At 37.1% G+C, this 19,247-nt stretch overlaps 1 protein-coding gene across 1 annotated transcript in view; it reads right to left on the bottom strand.

Moving 5' to 3' along the window:
• TRAPPC3L (trafficking protein particle complex 3 like) overlaps window positions 1-12,265 on the bottom strand; it is a 38,864-nt gene extending 26,599 nt beyond the window's left edge. The window contains exons 1-2 of the mRNA XM_032274443.1: window positions 12,051-12,265; window positions 8,482-8,581 (exon numbers count right to left, since the gene is read on the bottom strand). Coding sequence (XP_032130334.1) covers window positions 8,482-8,581; window positions 12,051-12,265 — 315 coding nt within the window. The remainder of the gene's footprint in view (window positions 1-8,481; window positions 8,582-12,050) is intronic.
• Window positions 12,266-19,247: the final 6,982 nt, after the last annotated feature.

Genomic DNA, 19,247 nt, shown 5'->3' with positions numbered 1-19,247 from the left:
ATATGTAGTACACTATGTAGTGATTTGATTACATACTTAATATTTGCATTTGAAATCACAATTGATCTCAGAGTAGCAGAATGAATATCCCTCTTCTGAAACCTTCTACACTCATATAAATAGATAGTGGGAAAAAGTAAATGTTTCAATAAAATTATCAAGCTGAGTTTGCTGTCGCTATTTAATAAGAATCAGTTATTTTCCTGTTCAGGATCCTATTCCAGTTTAAATCTTGGTATTGTGGATTTGTTATTGTGAACAGCCAGGTACTTTTAGAGCACTGGATTTTCAGTGTAATGAATATTGCTTGAAGTAAGAGGGTTTCTACTGCATATTGTGCTAGGATTGAGCAGTTGGAGTAGGAGTCTAATTTAGCGACCAGTGTGGACCACTGCCCTCTTCTGGACAGACTACAAGGAGAAACAAGGTGTAGATGTGTGAAAAGTTCTTCAAATATTTTCTAAGTTCACTTCAACAATATTTAAGAAATCTCAACAGGTGTGAGTTTACTATGGCATGATGAACCAAACCCCAAGAATGCTATAAATGACCCCTCCTTTGGAAAAGCTTACAGATCTGATGGGGAAATGAAATTGTAAATGAAAGATAACTTCACTGGCTAATACAATAAAGAATCAAATTAAACAAAATTTACTAGTATTATCACAACTTCGGGAAACTAAATTACTTTCACTTTTTTGTGAAACGCTTTTACTCTCTTTAGATTGAGACTGAAACCATATGCAAAATAAGCTGGTCAACAGCAAATAGTTAGAAGATCAACAGGCACAAAACATGATAAAATTGAACTTCACAAACTGATTAAAACATTAAACTGAAATGCAGACTTATGCTGCTCTGCTTTCATAATAAAGATAGCTTAAGTAAGGTTAACAATGGGTTCCTTTACCTCTGCAAGGTTGCTCTGTCGCTTTTGCTTTCTTCTCTTAACACTACAACAATTGCCTCGTGCAATGCTAACTATCACCCTTTGGCACAGAAAGACCTAATGAAATTTTCAGAAAGTGAACCTGGTGAATTTAAAGCCTGTGAGACCCACTGGCAGGCTTTAAGTCTAAGCCCTCAGCTCCCACTACATCTTTCACTGGGTGGTAGCTTTAGGGCCAGCCTGCCATTGGTCCTTGCATTTCACCTCCTGGGGCTTCCAGGGAAGAAAGTACAAATTATTGGCAGGTGATACTCTGGAGTTCTTGGCCATAGTGTTATTTAACTGCACTTCTAACAGTAATCAAATAGAGATAGTATATTTATAGTCATCAGAGGGATTGAAAAAGGGAACATAGATTTGGTTGTAGAAGTTGAAGAAATTTGTAGGAAAAAGAGGTACTGGTTGTATTTAATACATTTCACAGTATTTAACAAAAAGTCTTTATTTTAGAAGAAAAGTTTGCACACTGAAAATTGTGCTCTTCAGTCTATTTTGCGTCTTCAGTTGCAGGAAGTTGACACCACTCCAGCAAGAAAAGAATGTGGCTTCCCTTGCTACCTCTTCTTCCACCAGACAGAGTTGCCACTAGGCGGCCAGAATCATTCCAGCATGGGAGAGCAGGTGGGACAGGGTCAAACATGAGGCCACCAACATTTAAAATGGCCATAGAAATGTAAGTAACAATCAGAATGGCTCATGTCTTCTGTGCTGGTTGTCAGATTATTGCCTTTCAGCTTCAAACTTACTGTTCACTGCCCTGGTGTAATGCTGGAGCTCCGTCATGCAGATATTTCTCCTATGCCAGAAGAAGGTGCTGTAGGCACACTGCAGGAAGAAGGGGCTTTTCTTCTGTCTCTAGCGTGCCTTTTGTTGGCTTGCTCCTGCTGTGAACTATGACTGGCAGGGCATGGAATACCCAGTGGCCTTTCCTTACTAACTTGCTACTTCCAGCTTATGGTTTTCTTGCTGTCCCCATCAGCCCATTTACACTCCAGTGAAAGTTTCCTGATTGCAAGGTTTAGCCCATTGTTCCCTGCCTGCAGTCTGAGCCTAGAAACACAATGGCCTTTTCCACTATCCAAGATCTGCAATTATATCTTCTGCAATGAGATTTGAACCACAGCCTTAAGTGGTGGAACTGTGTCTAAAAAGAATTCCTCTTTTGGGTACTCATTCTTAGCCCTAAATTCTGTAGTGTGTTTTTCCCCTCTTTCTTAGTAGCTAATCCTCTATAAATAGCTAATAAAATTTTATATTTAACCTTCCACTTTGAAAATAGAATGGTTGTATGATTTCTATCTTCTGACCAAATCCTCTCTGACTCGCCTTCCAAGCTGTGGGACTCCCCTCTGAAAATGTCTAATAAAATCAGATTTGGATATTCTTGTTGAAGTGTCAGATCAGCGACTCTGGGCACAAATCTGTATTCGAGATTGAAAATCTATGGCCCTCCTGCTGTCCCCATTCTAAAGCAGCTAAGGAGTTTTGGCTTGAAATGTTTTCATTCCTCCTATAGATTCAGTCATAGCAGTCTTGTGCATTCAGATCAGAAGCAGAAGAAAAAAATATGACTAGCATGATTTGCTGAAATTTTTCTGTGTACACTCAACTCTAATCTCAAATGTACCATTTTATTGAAATAAAAATGATTCATCCTCTGGGAAAAAAATTCCCTCTGCAATTTTGTTTCCTCTCTGGATTATGTGCCTAAATGTTTTTCCCTAGAGTTTATCTTGCAAAATTCACCACTTAGATTTACTTCCCTGCTTTAGGCATCCTCATTTATACTGCTTTCTATGAACATTTCTTTGATTTTATATTATGCATCCCCCAAAATCACTGCTCACATTATTTAATTAAGGTGAAATTTCAATTTATACTATAAAAAGAAAAGATCTCTTCTTTTGCTTTCCAGAATTTCCAACAAGTACATTATATTAGAAACCGATTTTTTAACCTAAAGATCAGAGTTTCAAGTTTTATGTCTTTTTATGCTGTATTTTTTCTTTATTTAAAAATCTTCTCTTACTGTAACAATACAACAATGTGATATTTACACTGAAAAATGATAAATTCCCCCATGTCCCTGAGAGTAATCATCATATTGACATAGATCTGACAGCAAAAAGCTTTCTCAACTTTGACAAACATAATTTGTGCAAGGGCAAGCAGTTATAAACATTGTCAGTAACTAGAAGGTATAGATGCTCTGCAGGAGGCTTTGGAAGCTACATTCACCACACTCAGCTTTTTATGATTATAATTCAGTGTGCAGATGATAGCTAGTGAGAGTAATGCCTGAAATTAAGGCGAATTACAGCTGAAAGAGGTCTCTTCCAACAAATATGGAAACTGAAGTTTGGACAGCCTAAGCAACTTGCTCAGAGTCACACAGTGGGAATGTGGCTCGGTTGGATGTGGACTCTTCCTTTTTAATCTACACTACATTGGACATAGCTAGGCCAGTGCTCATCTACTGATGAGGATCGCAGCTCCTGTGTCCAAGTCACTTTCAAAAGGCAAGATTATTATAGTTACTGTCAAGCCTGGCCTTTATAATCATCTTGATTTAATGATCACGTTTATATCTAATTAGCTTCTCCTAATAACAAAACTATTTTATCATAAATGGGTTTGGAAACCTTAAAATATATTTTGTATAACTAAGGAGGTATTATTTTTTTGGGTCTTTGACCAAAGAGAGGTGCAATTGTATTTTCTACTTTCTCTTGTAATAAACAGAAAGACATACAGGTGTGTAAGTAACAGTCAAATTCTTGTATTTTATTACTACAACTAAAATCAGCTATGGTCATTCTACTGCAAATTACACATTTTCATCTAGACCAACTACAAAGGTTTTCTCAGAACAATTATCATAGTAGAAAAAAAATTAAAGACATCTTTTAAACAATTATTTTGTGGAAAAAGCACTAGAATAAGGTCAGAAGAATTAAATTCTAAGCTGGATTTTCTTACTATGTGTCCATGGTGATATCACATAAGTCTCAATTACACCACCAGTAAAATGGGGCTAATGATAGGTGATAGATGCTCTTTTTATTTCACAAGGTTCTTATAAGGGAAATACAGATAATAGGTAGGAATTACTTTGAAATTTTATAAAGAAAATATCAATGCTATTAAAGTTTTTCAATATTGTGTTATAATATTGCTGACTTTAAATTTTCTAAATAAATTAGTACGTCTTATTTAATCTTTGTAGTTGTACTTTGAAGTAACCACCACAAAAAGTTAAGTTGTATATGATAAAATTCTGTTTTAAAAATGGATACATTTTAACGTTGTAGGAACTAGACTTTATAATTAGCTTGCACGTCTTTTTTTTAATACAAAATGCGAGGCCAACTAAAGATTTTTGCCTTCACGATTTGGCCCTTGTCATGAGATTTCTTTTCAGACCACTAGATGGCGCAACTTAAGGTCTACTACTTGTTAAAAGAAATTGTCAGAGGCCTAGTGACAGACCGACCTCCTCTATGAAGAAAAAAACAAGTGAGGAAAAGAAGAAAGAGGAATGTTATGAATACTCGAAGTTACACAGTGCTTCTCTTGCAAAGGCAGAGACGTGCAGAGTGCAGTGTAAGTTTAGGAAACCTATTCCTACATGCAGTCTTTTTACTAACTCAGAGGGATCACTTCTGTCTGGGTATAGGTTTCTTCATTTAGTCAATTCTCTTCAAATGGATTCCTTCTCTGTGTTTTCTTTCCCTAGAGACAGGACAGAGATCATGAGTTCTATGGGTGCCATGGCCTCTAGATGCTCAGTACTTGGGAAGGATGATGATGGTGTTCTGTAGAAGTGTGTGGTCTGAGAGGGCAGCCAAACAAATTTTACAGCCATTTGGTTCTATTGCTGACTCTGCCGTGCTCTGGGAGCAGTGTGTGACTACAGTAAACTTCTTCTGAACTTGGCGTAGTTCTCTGTAAAACTGACTGTATCATTTGGCACCTGCCTTCTCTGAGGAGAGTTTATAACGATTAATGAGATAATGCTGCCTCAGACCCAACGTTTTAATGAAAGCTGCTAATTATTAACACAGCCTCAGTGGGCAGGCCCATAATTAAAGTCTGACCTTTCATCTGTGTCAAAATCCTCCTGAAATGGGTGACATTATTGCTACAAGTAAAGGAACATTTTGCTGGAGAAGTAAAAATGATTGAGAGGAAGGACATCAAGCCTTTGAAGGAAGGTGCAAAGAGCAGGGACAACCAACCTACACTAGAGAAGGGTGAAGGTGATGAATATTCTCCTCATTGATGAGAAAGAATCTTGCAGAGGAGTGGAAGTGGATCTTTTTCCTGTTCACTGAGGACAGAAGACGTGGAAAGGAGTTCATCAAAATGGTTGATAAGACATAAAAAGTTTAGAGAAGGGATATTTGGAAAGGAGACGTTGTACATGTTTCTAATAGGGGAGAATCAAACACACCTGTTTCTAACTTGGTGAAAATTGTCTATCATTAGGAGGTCAAATTTCATTAGAAGCTTCTTTATTCTATTAAAGACAGAATATTATTTCTGAATATAATTTCTGAAATGGGGAACATTCTGGGTTTTTTTTCATGGTCTCTTTCTGCTGAGATATGAATTCAATTTCTCTCTTATGCTCTCCAAAGAACATTTCTTACTAGATTCTCCTTCAACATTTTCTATTTTAATCTGGAGCATTCAAAGAACTCTTGTTCTATTTCCACATATTGAAGACTTCATTGTTAGGTAAAATGAGTAGTTCCTTATGGAAGGGACTTAAGGAGCCTTTAAATGTGTTGGGCAAGGTGAAGAGCATTCCCACGCTGCCTTCTGCAGAAGAAAAGGAACTTCCCAAGAAGCCTGAACAAAAGACTGCTTTTATTCCTTCTTCCTCCTTCCTCCTCTCTTCCCTTCCTCTTTTCTTTCCTTTCAACTAATTTTTATTGAGTCTCTACCAAGTAAGAAGTCCTACATCAGGCCCCACATAAACATATACTTCCTATTGGCATATTTAATTTGGCTTTCAGCTCTGTAATTTTTCTGTGACTAATAGAGAATGGAGAATATCCTGGTTGAGGACCACAGGTAACAAGAAAGTTCTGCGTGAGACTTCTTAGCCATCTCTGGGAAGGATTTATATGGGATATTTGTTAGCAGCTGTTTTGAAGTTAATCACACTAATTTTTAAAGTTATCGTCTTTATTTTCTACTAGAGAAGCCTTATTCCTTTATGTTCCTCTGATTAAAATGAATATGTGAAATTATCTCTTCTGAGTCCCTTCAGAAGCTTTTCAGTGATTTGAATGGTGCCCTCAGAGCCAAGAATAGACAGTAAGAAAGAACTGGAGAATCCTCCCTCCCATGTCACTGCACTATTCTAACTGGATCAGCCAATATTCTCTGGGCCAAGGGCATTTACAGTATTGAGCATATTTCAGATGACCTCTGACTCTACACCATGACAGAATGTAATTCCAGGTTCTCAGCAATGAGGTTGTATATACCTCTATTTCCAGTTGGTTACTGCTGTTTTTTCAGCAGATTTTTTTGTTCTGCTAATCATCTCTTTTAAAAATTAAGTGAATATATTAATAAATGGAAAAAGATGTGTACTATACGTATACAAACAGAGGAATAAAAATTTGCTGGTTGTGCTAACATGTCTTTAGAATGAAGTCTCTAAATCGCCCTTGAAATTATTTTCTTCAAATACCCAAAGCCTAACAAACAACCTTAAACACATGAGTCAGGTTTTATTTTCCACATTATATAAGTTTTCATATTATTGGTCAATGTTCTACTCCCTTATGAATTTGCAAAACAAAATCTTAAATATTTCTTTCTTTTTTTCTTTTGAGACAGGGTCTCACTCTGTCGCCTAGGCTGGTGTGCAGTTGCATAATCTCAGCTCACTGCAACCTCCACCTCCCAGCCTCAAGCCATCCACCCCTCTTAGCCTCCTGAATTGTTGGGACTACAGCTGTCCTACCATGCCCGGCTAATTTTTATATTTTTTTGTAAAGATGGGATTTCACCATGTTGACCAGGCTGGTCTTGATCTCCTGAGCTCAAGTGATCTGCCCACACTAAGCTAATGGGATGAATTTTGGCAAAGATCAAGAGAGAGTCATTCTCAAACCAGGGTGACCATCCTCATTATAGAGAGACTGTGTCTTACTAATCCAGAAGCCTAGGGGGCTACCAACTAGAAATGCGACAAAACACAACCATCTACATTTATGTAAGACAAGTATTTACCTTCCATTAAAACAGCTAGTATTCTTGTAGTATTGCCCATTTAATTAATTTCATTAAAAATTATTTTATTTTTCAATCTACCATTTCAGGATCTTACTTATATTCTGACAACATAGAAAGGGACTTTTTTTCCCCAACCTGGTTAGTGGTATGATAAACTCACTGTGCTAAGGTCGAAAGCCACTGGGATACCAGTTTCAACCACATTATTCACTAGCCTTGAAACAATACAAGTAATAATATCAGTAAATGGAAAAATCTTTCATTTGGATTATGTTTTTAATGTAGAATTTTCCCCCACATATACTATTATTCACTGTTCATCATATTATTTCTGGGACTTAGTTTTCTTATCTGGAAAATGGGGATAGTAACTCCAATTCTGCCTACTTCAGAGGGTTACTGTGGAAATGAAAGACAAAGAGTATGTAAAACTGCATTTAGGCTCAGAGAGCATGATGGCATAGAATGACAGCCACTCGTGCACAGAGCCAGTTTGGCCATATATAACAATATTAAGAACTAGGAGAGAAAAAAAATGAAACTGACTTAATTGGTCAGTTGTGTAAACCTGAAGACATGCATATCTTCTGAGTCTCCCATAAATGAACAACTCTGTATTAATAACCATAGGCCAAGATTTTTTAAATGCTGTCTAAAGATGTGTTTTCCGGTTTAATTTCTAATAAATGTGAGCTAATCCTGGATGATTCCAAGTTGTCTCCTACATATCAGGGCTATGAAAGTTCTTAAAACAAATATATTTATAGGAAGTTCTATTTTTCTCTTGGGAAAACAATACTCTGGGAATGACTACAACAATATTCTCTGATACTGCCAAAAACTATCTCCCTCCATGTGCTGAAAATGATCATAAAGAAACTGGTTTGGGGCATGCATGAGTCAGTATAATGAGCCCTATTACACTCCCCTTCTGTTTACCTTCTGAAAACACTTTTCCCAGTGTAAGACATACACTCTGTGTAGGGTGTATACACACTGTGTAGAGTGTGTGTCTCACACTGGGAAAAATGTATTCAGGAAAATCTATGATTGCTTATAGTAGTAAGGAAAATCTACAGTTGCTTAAATGCATCTTTCAGTTCACAGTAGCTTTATCTCTGTGCTGAAACAAAATGCTTTTCAATCAGAATCTCCTTTCTCAGTATCTAACAATGAATGCAGAGATGGAACCTGTCCAAGCTGAGCAGAAAAACTACCAAATTCAAAAAGAACCAGAGATTTTCAAAATGTATTGGCAGAGCTAAAAATACAGTTACCTGGGCAATTATGTCTGTAATTTCTGAATAACTATGGCATCTTCCCACGCAGGATCGAGCCAAAAAGTCTTCCACAAGCCGCGTTCCAATGCCATAACCCCTATGGATGAAGGAAAAAATGTGGTCTGAAAATTCTAATTAGTGAAGTTTATCAGTTTTTAAGAAGGAATTTGTGTATTTAGCACTTGTGCAAGTGAATCACAAACCAAATATGATGAGTCAAATGGCTTTTGGCTGCGGGCTTCTTATTCGTCCCACAGACCACAGAAGCAGAGAGCAACACACCAAGGAAATATTAACTGGGCTCCTACAAGCAAAAGAGTCTGCCTAGAATCAAGACTGGCCCAAACTTGACAATATAAATTAAAATTAAGGGAGGCTGGTGTCTATAGCCTATTGTTTCTCAGTGGCAACTAATTTTCTCATCGTTAGGTATTGACAGAAATCAAATGAGCGTCTTGCTAAAGTGTCTGCTACGTGTGTGATATGCAGATGCTTGCTCTTCTCTTAGCATCATTATCAGGGTAGAAGGGCTGGCATTTCCAGGATGGGCTCTGGAAGGAGGGGAAGAAGGGAGCAGAAAAAATTTTTGTTGCCAGTGAAAGTTTCAGCAACTTCAGACTCTAAGGCTTACAAAAACAAAACAGCCAAGTCCTGAAAACTCATTTTTCACTCCAGGGAAACAAACTACTGTATGGGACTTAAGGGAAGGTATTGTATTATCTCCACCCCAAGAAAATAGCTCTAGTAGTGCCTGAAGTACAATTTTGAAAACCTTTGATTGAGATGTGATTATACACACTGAATATGTGGCTAAAGTGGCTAAGCACACACCTTCAGCAAGATAAACTGAGAAACAAGTAAATTTCCCAAAAGGATACAAAGGTCAGAGTCTCTGTTTTATAAGAACTTGCAGTCTAGCTGAGAAAATGTGACCTTCATGATGGAAATCAAACAGAATACTGTTTTTGCCAAACCTCTGTCATAAAATTGGTCTTTCAATTTCACAGCCACATGTACGTAGACAACCGAAATGATTTCCAATGGAGCCACAAAATGCCCAAGAGGACACCACAGTGTTCAGATGCAATGATTACTCCCAAGGCTCTAAAAAGAGGTGGACTCTCTGGTGACTAGGGGGTTAGAGGGAGGCAGATTTGATGTGAGAGTGCTTATGAATTCAATAAATCTTGTGAGATATCCTGTTTATATTTCTGAGTAGATAGAAATATTCAGTTTAGCTTTCTTGACATTAGAGGAAAATGGTTTATAATTTCAGCCAAGAAGCTCACACTGCAAAGACTTAACAATCAAAATGTCTACTTTACAGAAATAGTTGTATCAGGATTAAAAAATATTTCCAGTGTGGGTTTTTTTTTTTTTTTTTTTTTTTTTTTTTTGAGACAGAATCTCACTCTGTCACCAGGCTCCAGGCTGGAGTGCAGTGGCGCGACCTCAGCTCACTGCAACCTCCACCTCCCGGGTTCAAGCAATTCTCCTGCCTCAGCCTCCCGAGTATCTGGGAATACAGGTGTGCACCACCACGCCAAACTAATTTTTTTTTTTTTTTGTATTTTTAGTAGACACAGGGTTTCACCATGTTGGCCAGGATGGGCTCGATCTCTTGACCTCGTGATCTGCCCTCCTCGGCCTCCCAAAGTGCTGGGATTACAGGCGTGAGCCACCGCGCCCGGCTTCCAGTGTTTTTTAATTATCTCTTTGCGTATCCACCGCTCAGCCACCGGGAACAGTGGTCAGAAGCCAAAATGTTATGAGCTGTGCTATATCTACACATATTGCTTTGGTCAAAGGATATGTTTCTGCAAAGTAGATATTTTATAAATTAAAAATGTAAGAGGCTCTCAGCAGAAGCTATTAGGGAAATCTAAATGTGAATTTTTTTTCTTAAAGAAACATCTTTCTATAGCTTCTCAAAAAATTATTCTTTAATATTTCATTCATATTTGTTAAATGTGTACTCAGCTTAACAGAGGTTTTTATTAGTCAAATCAGTGAGCTTTTTTATTTTCTACAGCTATTTCACAAAGCAATGCAAGTTTAACATGTCAAATAAAATGAAGTAATTTCTGAAAATGCTATGTCAGATGTTTAAGTGTGACCTTAGTGTAAAATGACATTAACATTTCTCACAGCTATGTACAGTTCAGCTAAGGAAGTGACTGAAAAATCTATAGGTGGACAGTTGGGCAGTTCTCTTCTTTGTGAGGGCCCTTGACTAATTAAATAGAAATGCAAAGTAAAAGGCATGTGTACAAAAATAGAACTTTTTTAAAAGAAAAAGCATATGTATACAGAAAGAAGAAAAATGGGGGTTTTTAAAAAGATCTTTCAATCTTTCCTTTATGTTGTGTTTTTCTGTATTTCAACTGAAAACACAATGAAGCCTTTTTAAAAGCTCTAAAATGTTAGGTTAATTTTCTCCTTCAATCTTCCTAGATAAATCTTGCAACCCAGTACACATTTTCCAGTCTTTGCTCTGTTAGAGTCCTCTTCAGAGTTTATAATTAAGAAGTTCAAAAACCATTGACAGATGTTTTATTGTCTGGCAATCATCTGATGATCACATAGTTATTCAGAGAAAATCAAAAGGTAGAATTAGTGCAGGAGGAATCTTCAATAATAAAGACAAAGAGAATGGGTCTCATTTAAAAAGAAAGAAGTGGTTTGGTTTGGTTTGGTTTTGAGACAAAGTCTTGCTGTGTTGCCAGGCTGGAGTGCAGTGAGCGATCTCAGCTCACGGCAACTTCCGCCTCCTGTGTTCAAGTGATTCCCCTGCGTCAGCCTCCCAAGTAGCTGGGATTACAGTCACGTGCCACTACACGCGGCTAACTTTTTGTATTTTAGCAGAGATGGGGTTTCACCATGATGGTCAGGATGGTCTCGATCTCCTGACCTCATGATCTGCCCTCCGTGACCTCCCAAAGTGCTGAAATTACAGGCGTAGCCACTGTGCCCAGCCTGGGTTTTTCTACCTAATATGTTTTTAAGAAAAGGATAGTAATAATTAGAAAACATTCAAACAATAAGAATACTATCTTGAACAAAAGAAACTCTCCCTTTAATTCATAATTCCCAGTTTCCCCATCTTCCCCTTAGGAAACTACCATTATGAGTTTGTTGCATATCTTTCTATAGATGGTCTATGCTTGTGTAAGCACATATTTATATTGGAAGGAATTGTGTTAGAACAAAAGACTTCTGAAAAGAATAAATTTGATTTTTCCTCATATTGTTAAGAGAACAATTTCAATTTTACCACATCTTTTGTTTATAAGCAACTGTTAAGTAACTTATAATTAAGAAATGATTTCTAACTAAAGAGAAAACATCCCACACTAGATATTCTTATCAAAGAAATTCCTTCCTATTACTTTATTCTATCAACCCAAATGGCGCTTGTAAGAAATTATGTTTGGCTTTCAGATGTGATTCATTGAGACAGAAGAACAGCTGGTGAAATGAAGCAAGAGAAGTCATCAGAGGCCAAAAGAATGCAGGTGATGTAAGAAACAACAGATATTCCGTAAGAATGAAAGACTTCCACTTACATTTTATCTAAATATTGATTCACATCTTCATCTTTCTCATAATCCTTACACAGCTGGGCAACCAGAGCTCCATAGGTAAGGACAAAGAGATCTTTATTCTGGAAAAAAAAGGGGTAGTTTCTTGTTATAGGCAAGTTACGACAGTATACTACTGTATTTCTTTCTTTTTTTTTTTTTTTTAACAAAATCTGGTTGTAAGTAGCCTTAGAGATCATCTGTACATTTTTTTCTTCCTCCTATTATTACAACAATTTGCTCTTTGAAAACAAATTATATTCACATTTGGATACATTGATGTGGGTAAGGGATTTTTTTTTTTTTTTTTGAGACAGAGTCTTGCTCTGTCGTCAGGCGCCAGGCTGGAGTGCAGTGGCGCAATCTCAGTTCACTGCAATCTCTGCCTTCTGGGTTCAGGCTATTCTCCTGCCTCAGCCTCCTGAGTAGCTGGGACTACAGGCGCATGCCACCATGCCCAGCTAATTTTTGTAATTTTTACTAGAGACGAGGTTTCATCATGTTGGCCAGAATGATCTCAGTCTCTTGACCTCGTGATCCACCCCCCTCAGCCTCCCAAATGCTGGATTACAGGCAAATAAAATGAATTTCTTAATATGAGAATATCTTTCTTTGCATTTGCTTACATGATAACTTGTGATGTATTTTCATGGAGACAGTTGTTTAAAAATACTAATTTCTAACATAAATTTCTGTTTTTCTAAAATATATGCCAATCATGTTTTCAGCTGGAAGAAATAATTGGATAAGACTTCTCAGGAGTCTGCACAATCCCTAATGGCTCCCAGATCTGCCACGGAGACCTTCAAAATAAACCCAAATGTAGCAGCAAATTTGTGAGTTTCTTTTCTTTTTACTTAGAGAAAAAAGAGGAATGTGATAGTTCCTTCTAGATCTCCAAAATATGTCCCATTTTTAAAGTGAATTATAAATGAAAACTAAAACTTAAGACAATTCAGGTTTGACTTAGGGTTCTTCAAAGAACCTAATAATAAATCACAAGAAATGCTGGTAAATTATCAATGAAAAGTCTGTTCAACATATAGGAGCCATAGCAGAAGACAAAGTGCGGTCATATACTAATGCTACAGCATAAAGATAAGCAAAGGTGAATGGTGGGAGGTGAGAGAGGAAAAGAGAGAAAGACAGGAGACAGAGAGAGAGAGAGAGAGAATGATGAGTTTGTTTTGACTGGCAGTAAAACAAAAGAATTTGAAAAAGAGAGAAGTAGAAAAAAATTATACCCTACCTACGTGCGATGGCCCCAGCATTATGTCCATTTATAATTTTGGCCAAACTGAAATAATGGAATTTCTTCTCTGTCACTGATGGGTGGGCACTACTCTGTCTTGAAACCTATTTTATTTTCAGCCAAGTTTCTGGTTCAGTACCCGTAAAGGCCAACTTTCCCTATTCTGCTTCATGGCCAAGGACTGTACCTTGAACTACCTGTTCAGCTGGGTCTCAAATCCATACCACAGATGCCAGGAAAGGTTAACATAAATTTATTGTCATAGTTTTTAAAACAATAAAAATAATCATATGAATATTTGAAAGAACATGATTAACTATTTCAGTAGGTTATGAATGTATTAGTATAAAAATACATTTTAACTACTTTATAAAATCAAGCGATTTAGATATAATATGAACTATGTACCATATTTTTTAGCACTTGAGAGCCCCACAGGAAAATAAATCAAGATCCCAGAGTATTGCAGGCATTTCAAACTGAAGTATGCCCTTAGTCACTACAATCCTAAACACCAAGTCTGAAATTACTTAATTATATCAAATCCCCATCAGTTTCCTGAAATAATTAACAGAATTTGAAAGTTAACAATGATTTTTTGTATCTGTAGCTTTTGAATGACTAAAACTATAAGAGAGTATTAAAGCATGTTATTTAAAACTAACCAGCAAAAAATAAGTTTTGTAAATAACTCTTAACCTGGAACATATAGAAAGAGTAATGTTACATACCAAGTTACAATAAGACTAGGAAACATTTTTAAAGGCAATTCTTTAATACCTAGTTTTTTGATGACCTATTTCTATTCACTTTTACACATAATCAACTATTATATATATACATATATATATAATTTCCTATTTCCTGAAGTATGAAATACAAAAAATGGCTTAATCTTTTCATATTTTCTGTCAAAGGCAAAAAAAAAAAAAGACATTTGTATGTGTATAATTAGTCAGAAAAGAAGACCTTAAAGTCTGTATAAAGAATTGGTTGTGTGCAAGATAATTGTAATTATTCCTAGATGTGTCATTTAGGATTCACCTCACTGAACACTCTCTTTCCTCCACTAAAAATTCTTATAGCACCACTTTTTGAAATAAATCAGAAATCACTCAAGAAAACATTTTCTCCGAAGTAGAAAAATCTCTCTTTAGAAAGATCTTACTATTTTATGATATGCTGGTCTTCGGTGTGCAGGACGAGACATAGCGCTTGATAGATGAAGAATGTGATCTTCAATTTCTCTTGGTTTTGCCTGTTTCTTAGAGGTGTATCAGTCCATGTCTTTTTGCTTGTTTTTGTAAGCTCTTCCTTGCTTTCAGACAAGAGTGCTACTTCTGCACTCTACGGCTTTTGCTCTTTGCTGAGCTGAAGAGGAAAATAACCATGAACAACAGGATTGTCTTATAGCCACGTAACTTTCCACAGATCAAATAAGTGCTTCATTTCTGAGGATGAATTGTAATCTAGAGCCATAAAAGCTGACAGTGTGAAGTCAGACCTGAAGCACTGAGACACAAAAAATTATTTAGCCCAAGGGAGTTCAAGAGTGGTATTTTGTTCTTATGCCAAGGCATTGTTTTAAAACCACAAACAGAAACCTTCACAATCCGAGATAGATCTAAATGTTAGCATTATTCAGTCTTGGATTGATTGTTGTAAGAATTAGAGAGACAAGATCAGCAATCTGTAGGTAATAAATCCAGAATTCAAACCTGATCCATTAACGACATCAATGGTTATCACATTGTCCCCAAAACCATAGACACCTATCTTGTGTGATTGTAATATTCAAATATATCTGGTAACCTTTTTTCCTTTTCATTAGCATCAACCAAGAACATTAATGAGTGATAGAACAAGCAATATTTTCTTACAAAACTGTTGTTCAAAATGGGCGCTCTACAGTGTAATAATATATAATGATACTAGTAGAGAAAGTAAGCCCTTAGCTTTCTTTTGAGAGTTCCTGAGATGTTAGCTATTGAAGGCTCTCTTTATTTATGCAGAAATATTTAAAGTTCAAATAAAAAATCCTTTCACCTTGACAACTGCAGGGTGCAAGGAGGATCAAAATCTTTCCAGAAATAGAAGTGGAAAACTCAGTTTAGGAAAGTAGTTTTTCTGCTACTTATAGTTTGAGTCCATTAGCCCTATTTGTTCTGGCAAATTCTTGCTATAAAGTGACAGACACAGGAATACTTTGAGAGAAAAGTGTGGTGTAGTTGAAAGAACCTAGAAGGATTTGGAAGACTCAGGCTAAGTTGTAGATCTACCATTTGCTGGCCGTGTGACTTTGGGCAAGGTATTTTATTGCTCTATGGCTCAGTTTCCACACTTGCAAAATGGAAACAATATCACCCACCTCACAGGATAATTGTGAGAATCAAAGAGACAAGATGCGCCATAAACACATTAAAATGCACTATACAAAAACTAGTTACTATAAGTTATTCTTGTGGTTGGATAAATTGAATGGAACTCTACAATATTTAATATATTTCCATCATTGCTTATGTTCTATGACACTATGATCTCAGGAAAATTAATTTTACTTGGTTATGGGGTGGAAGTGAAGAGTTTTTTAGCAGCAATTATTAACAACGTATATGTATATCAAATTTACAATTTAAAACATGGTTTTCATTCTCTTTATCTCATTTTAATTGAAACACAATCTGTGAAATAGCACTGTAATCGTGACAGTTTTACAGGATAAGAATCTAAAAGCAGCGAGGTTGAGAAATGTATTCAAGGTTATCTGGATGTTGGCAACAAGAGGGATTTGGGCTAAATTTGATGATTCCAAATCAAAATTTTTTTTACTGCACGTACTCTAATTATGTTAGAGGAAAGTTAGAGGTAGACTCACAGAAGCTTACTAAGGTGTAGTGACAGCGTGTTGCCGGGTCAATTTGTGGACAATCTTGAGTTCTGAGTAAGATACCCTAGAGAACAACATAGAAAGGGCCTGTGTGCTTGCTGGGAGGTGATGGCGATGGTGGAATCAATTTCACTAAACTCTAATGGCTGTGGTATGGTCACGTTAGGGCCACTGGGAGAATTCAGGATGTCATTGGGTGTATTTGAAAAAGCCAGCTTTTACTTCAGACTGACATGGTTCTTCTCTGCCCTATGACCTTCTAGCCAGGACATAGAGCTTGAGGAAGGAGCAGAGACCCTGCCAGGTGCTGCTGTACAAAGCACAACCTGCACGACCACAGCTGTTCTCACCGTCACGGGGGATACTTGTTTGCTGATTTTTAGACTAGAAAGCCCCTAACGCTTCAGCACTTCTTAGGATGCAAGTGAGCCCTGTGTTCCCAGACTCCTTTTTTAATGTAAAACTACTCCTCCCTTAAATAGAAGAAAGCACAGAGACGATGTTTCAAACAGGAACATGATCTATAATGTCTGCCCTGGCAGTCAACTAGGAGAGAGAGTTACTTCAAGATAATGCATAAGCAAAGTTGTTCCTGTTTTACTAAGCGTTCTTTAGGCTTGCTAGGACTAAATTTGGAACTGGGATTAGGAGAAAGATGCATTCTTCAGTCTCATAAAACTGCACTGCAGTCAACCAACCCAAGTAAATGGTGAATTGAGCTATGCCACTATGCTGATCCTTTGAGAATACTTGGGCAGCAGAGTAGACACTTGGGAAGGTGCTAATAGAAGATGACATCCACTGGTATGTGGGTTTTATGATCACCCGCAAACTATCAGAGAAGACAGAGCTACTTCTAGCCATCATAACATCTGGTCCAAGGACTTATTATTATGTTTTTTCAACTTCTTTTTCTATTTAAGGCTGCTTTTGCTGTTTATTTTAACCTTATTTCTTTACATAAAATTGGTGTGTGATTTTTTCTGCACCCCAATCCCTCTGAGGATAGCTCTAGTGCTCAGATCCAACTTTCTTTAACTGTGTTTCCCTGTATGCTTAGTAAACAAGCTGATGGGTCCCTGCTGATGAGGAGACATTTGATAGCTACATATTGGATAGACAGGGGACAGCAAACCATCTTTAACAGGAGACCATTTGACTATAAAGACTGCTATGGTCTGAATGTCCCCTAAAATTTATGTGTTTAAACTTAATTCCCATTGTGGTAGTTTTAAGAGTTGCGCCTTTGGGAAAGTGATTAAGTCATGAAGGCTCTGCCTCTGTGAATGAATTATCACCTTATAAAAGGGCTGTAAGGAACTAGCTTAGACCTCTTGTGGCTCTTTTGCTATGTGAACATATGGTAACAAGGTGCCATCTTGGAAGCAGAGAAGAGCCCTCGCCAGATACCAATGCCAACACCTTGATCTTGTACTTCCCAGCTTTCAGAACTGTAAGAAATAAATTTTTGGTGTATACTAGTCTGAAGTATTATAGCATCACAAAAGAACTAAGAAAATTGATTACTCATAAACGTAATCATTCACAGTCATTGACAAGTTACATACTGTACTGCAAAATGAAGTGGTTAGTTCTTTCAACAGTAAACAATAATAAAAACTTGGAAATTTATCATCTACAAACTCCTTTACAGCAAGAATTTTACATTCCAATAGTGACTTTTTTTTTTTTTTTTTTTTTTTGAGATGGAGTCTTGCTCTGTCACCAGGCTGGAGTGCTGTGGGTGATCTTGGCTCACTGCAACCTCTGCCTCCCGGGTTCAAGCAATTCTCCTGCCTCAGCCTCCCAAGTAGCTGGGATTATTGGCATGCGCCTCCATGCCCAGCTAATTTTTGTATTTTTAGTAGAGATGGAGTTTCACCATGTTGGCCAGGATGGTCTCGGTCTCCTGACCTTGTGATCTGCCCACCTTGGCCTCCCAAAGTGCTGGGATTACAGGTGTGAGCCACCGTACCTGGCCCAACAGTGACTTGTAGTCAATCAATCCTCCATCCTTTCCTACAGAATTCCCTGAAAGAATGGTCTACAATTTCCTTCCCCACTTCCTCACTCCCCATATACAGATGCTCCTCAACTTGTGATAGGATTGTATCCCGACAAACCAATTAGAAGTCAGAATGCATTTAATATATCTCATGTACCGAGCAGCGTAGCTTAACCTAGACTACCTTAACATGCTCAGAACACTTACATTAGCCTACAGTTGAGCAAAATCATCTAACACAAAGTCTATTTCATAATAAATTGAATATCTCATGTAATTTATTGAATATTGCACCTACAATGAAAAAACAGAATGGTTGTATGTATATGTGATGTAGGGTTTCTACTGAATGTATATTGCCTTCACACAATTTTAAGGTGGGGACCATCTGTACTTTAATTGTTGATTTTTAAATATAAAAATTATAAACATAAGGAAGCTGGGCACGGCGGTTCGTGTCTGTAATCCTAACACTTTGGGAGGTTGAGGTCAGTGGATCACCTGAAATCAGGAGTTGGAGACCAGCCTGGCCAACATGGTGAAACACCGTCTCCACTAAAAATACAAAAACATTAGCCAGGTGTCTTGGAGGGCACCTGTAATCCTAGCTACTCAGGACGCTGAGGCAGGAGAATCACTTGAAATCAGGAGAATCACTTGAAATCAGGAGGTGGAGGTTGCAGTGACCCAAAATCATGTCACTGCACTTCATCCTGGGTGACAGAGTGAGACTCCATCTCAAAAAAATGTATATATATGTAAAAAATAAAAATAAAATTGTAAGCTTAAGGAAAGATATGGTATTTACTATCAAGCTTTACTGAACATGTCACTATATACACTTCAGGCTTTGCTTTTTAAAATTTTTGTTTTGATACATGATATTTATGGGGTGCATGTCATTCCTTGTTACATGGATAGAATATACAATGATCAGGTTAGGATATTTCAGGTATCCATCATCTAGAGTATTTATCATTTCTATGTGTTGAGAATATTTCAAGATCTCTTTTCTAGCTGTTTTGAATGTGCAATACA

This window comes from Sapajus apella, unplaced genomic scaffold (assembly GCF_009761245.1).
Source record: "Sapajus apella isolate SASKATOON/1434 unplaced genomic scaffold, GSC_monkey_1.0 scaffold6, whole genome shotgun sequence".
Lineage (NCBI taxonomy): Eukaryota > Metazoa > Chordata > Mammalia > Primates > Cebidae > Sapajus > Sapajus apella.
The sequence above is the reverse complement of the archived record's forward strand: the minus strand, read 5'-3'. Positions and strand labels throughout refer to the sequence as shown.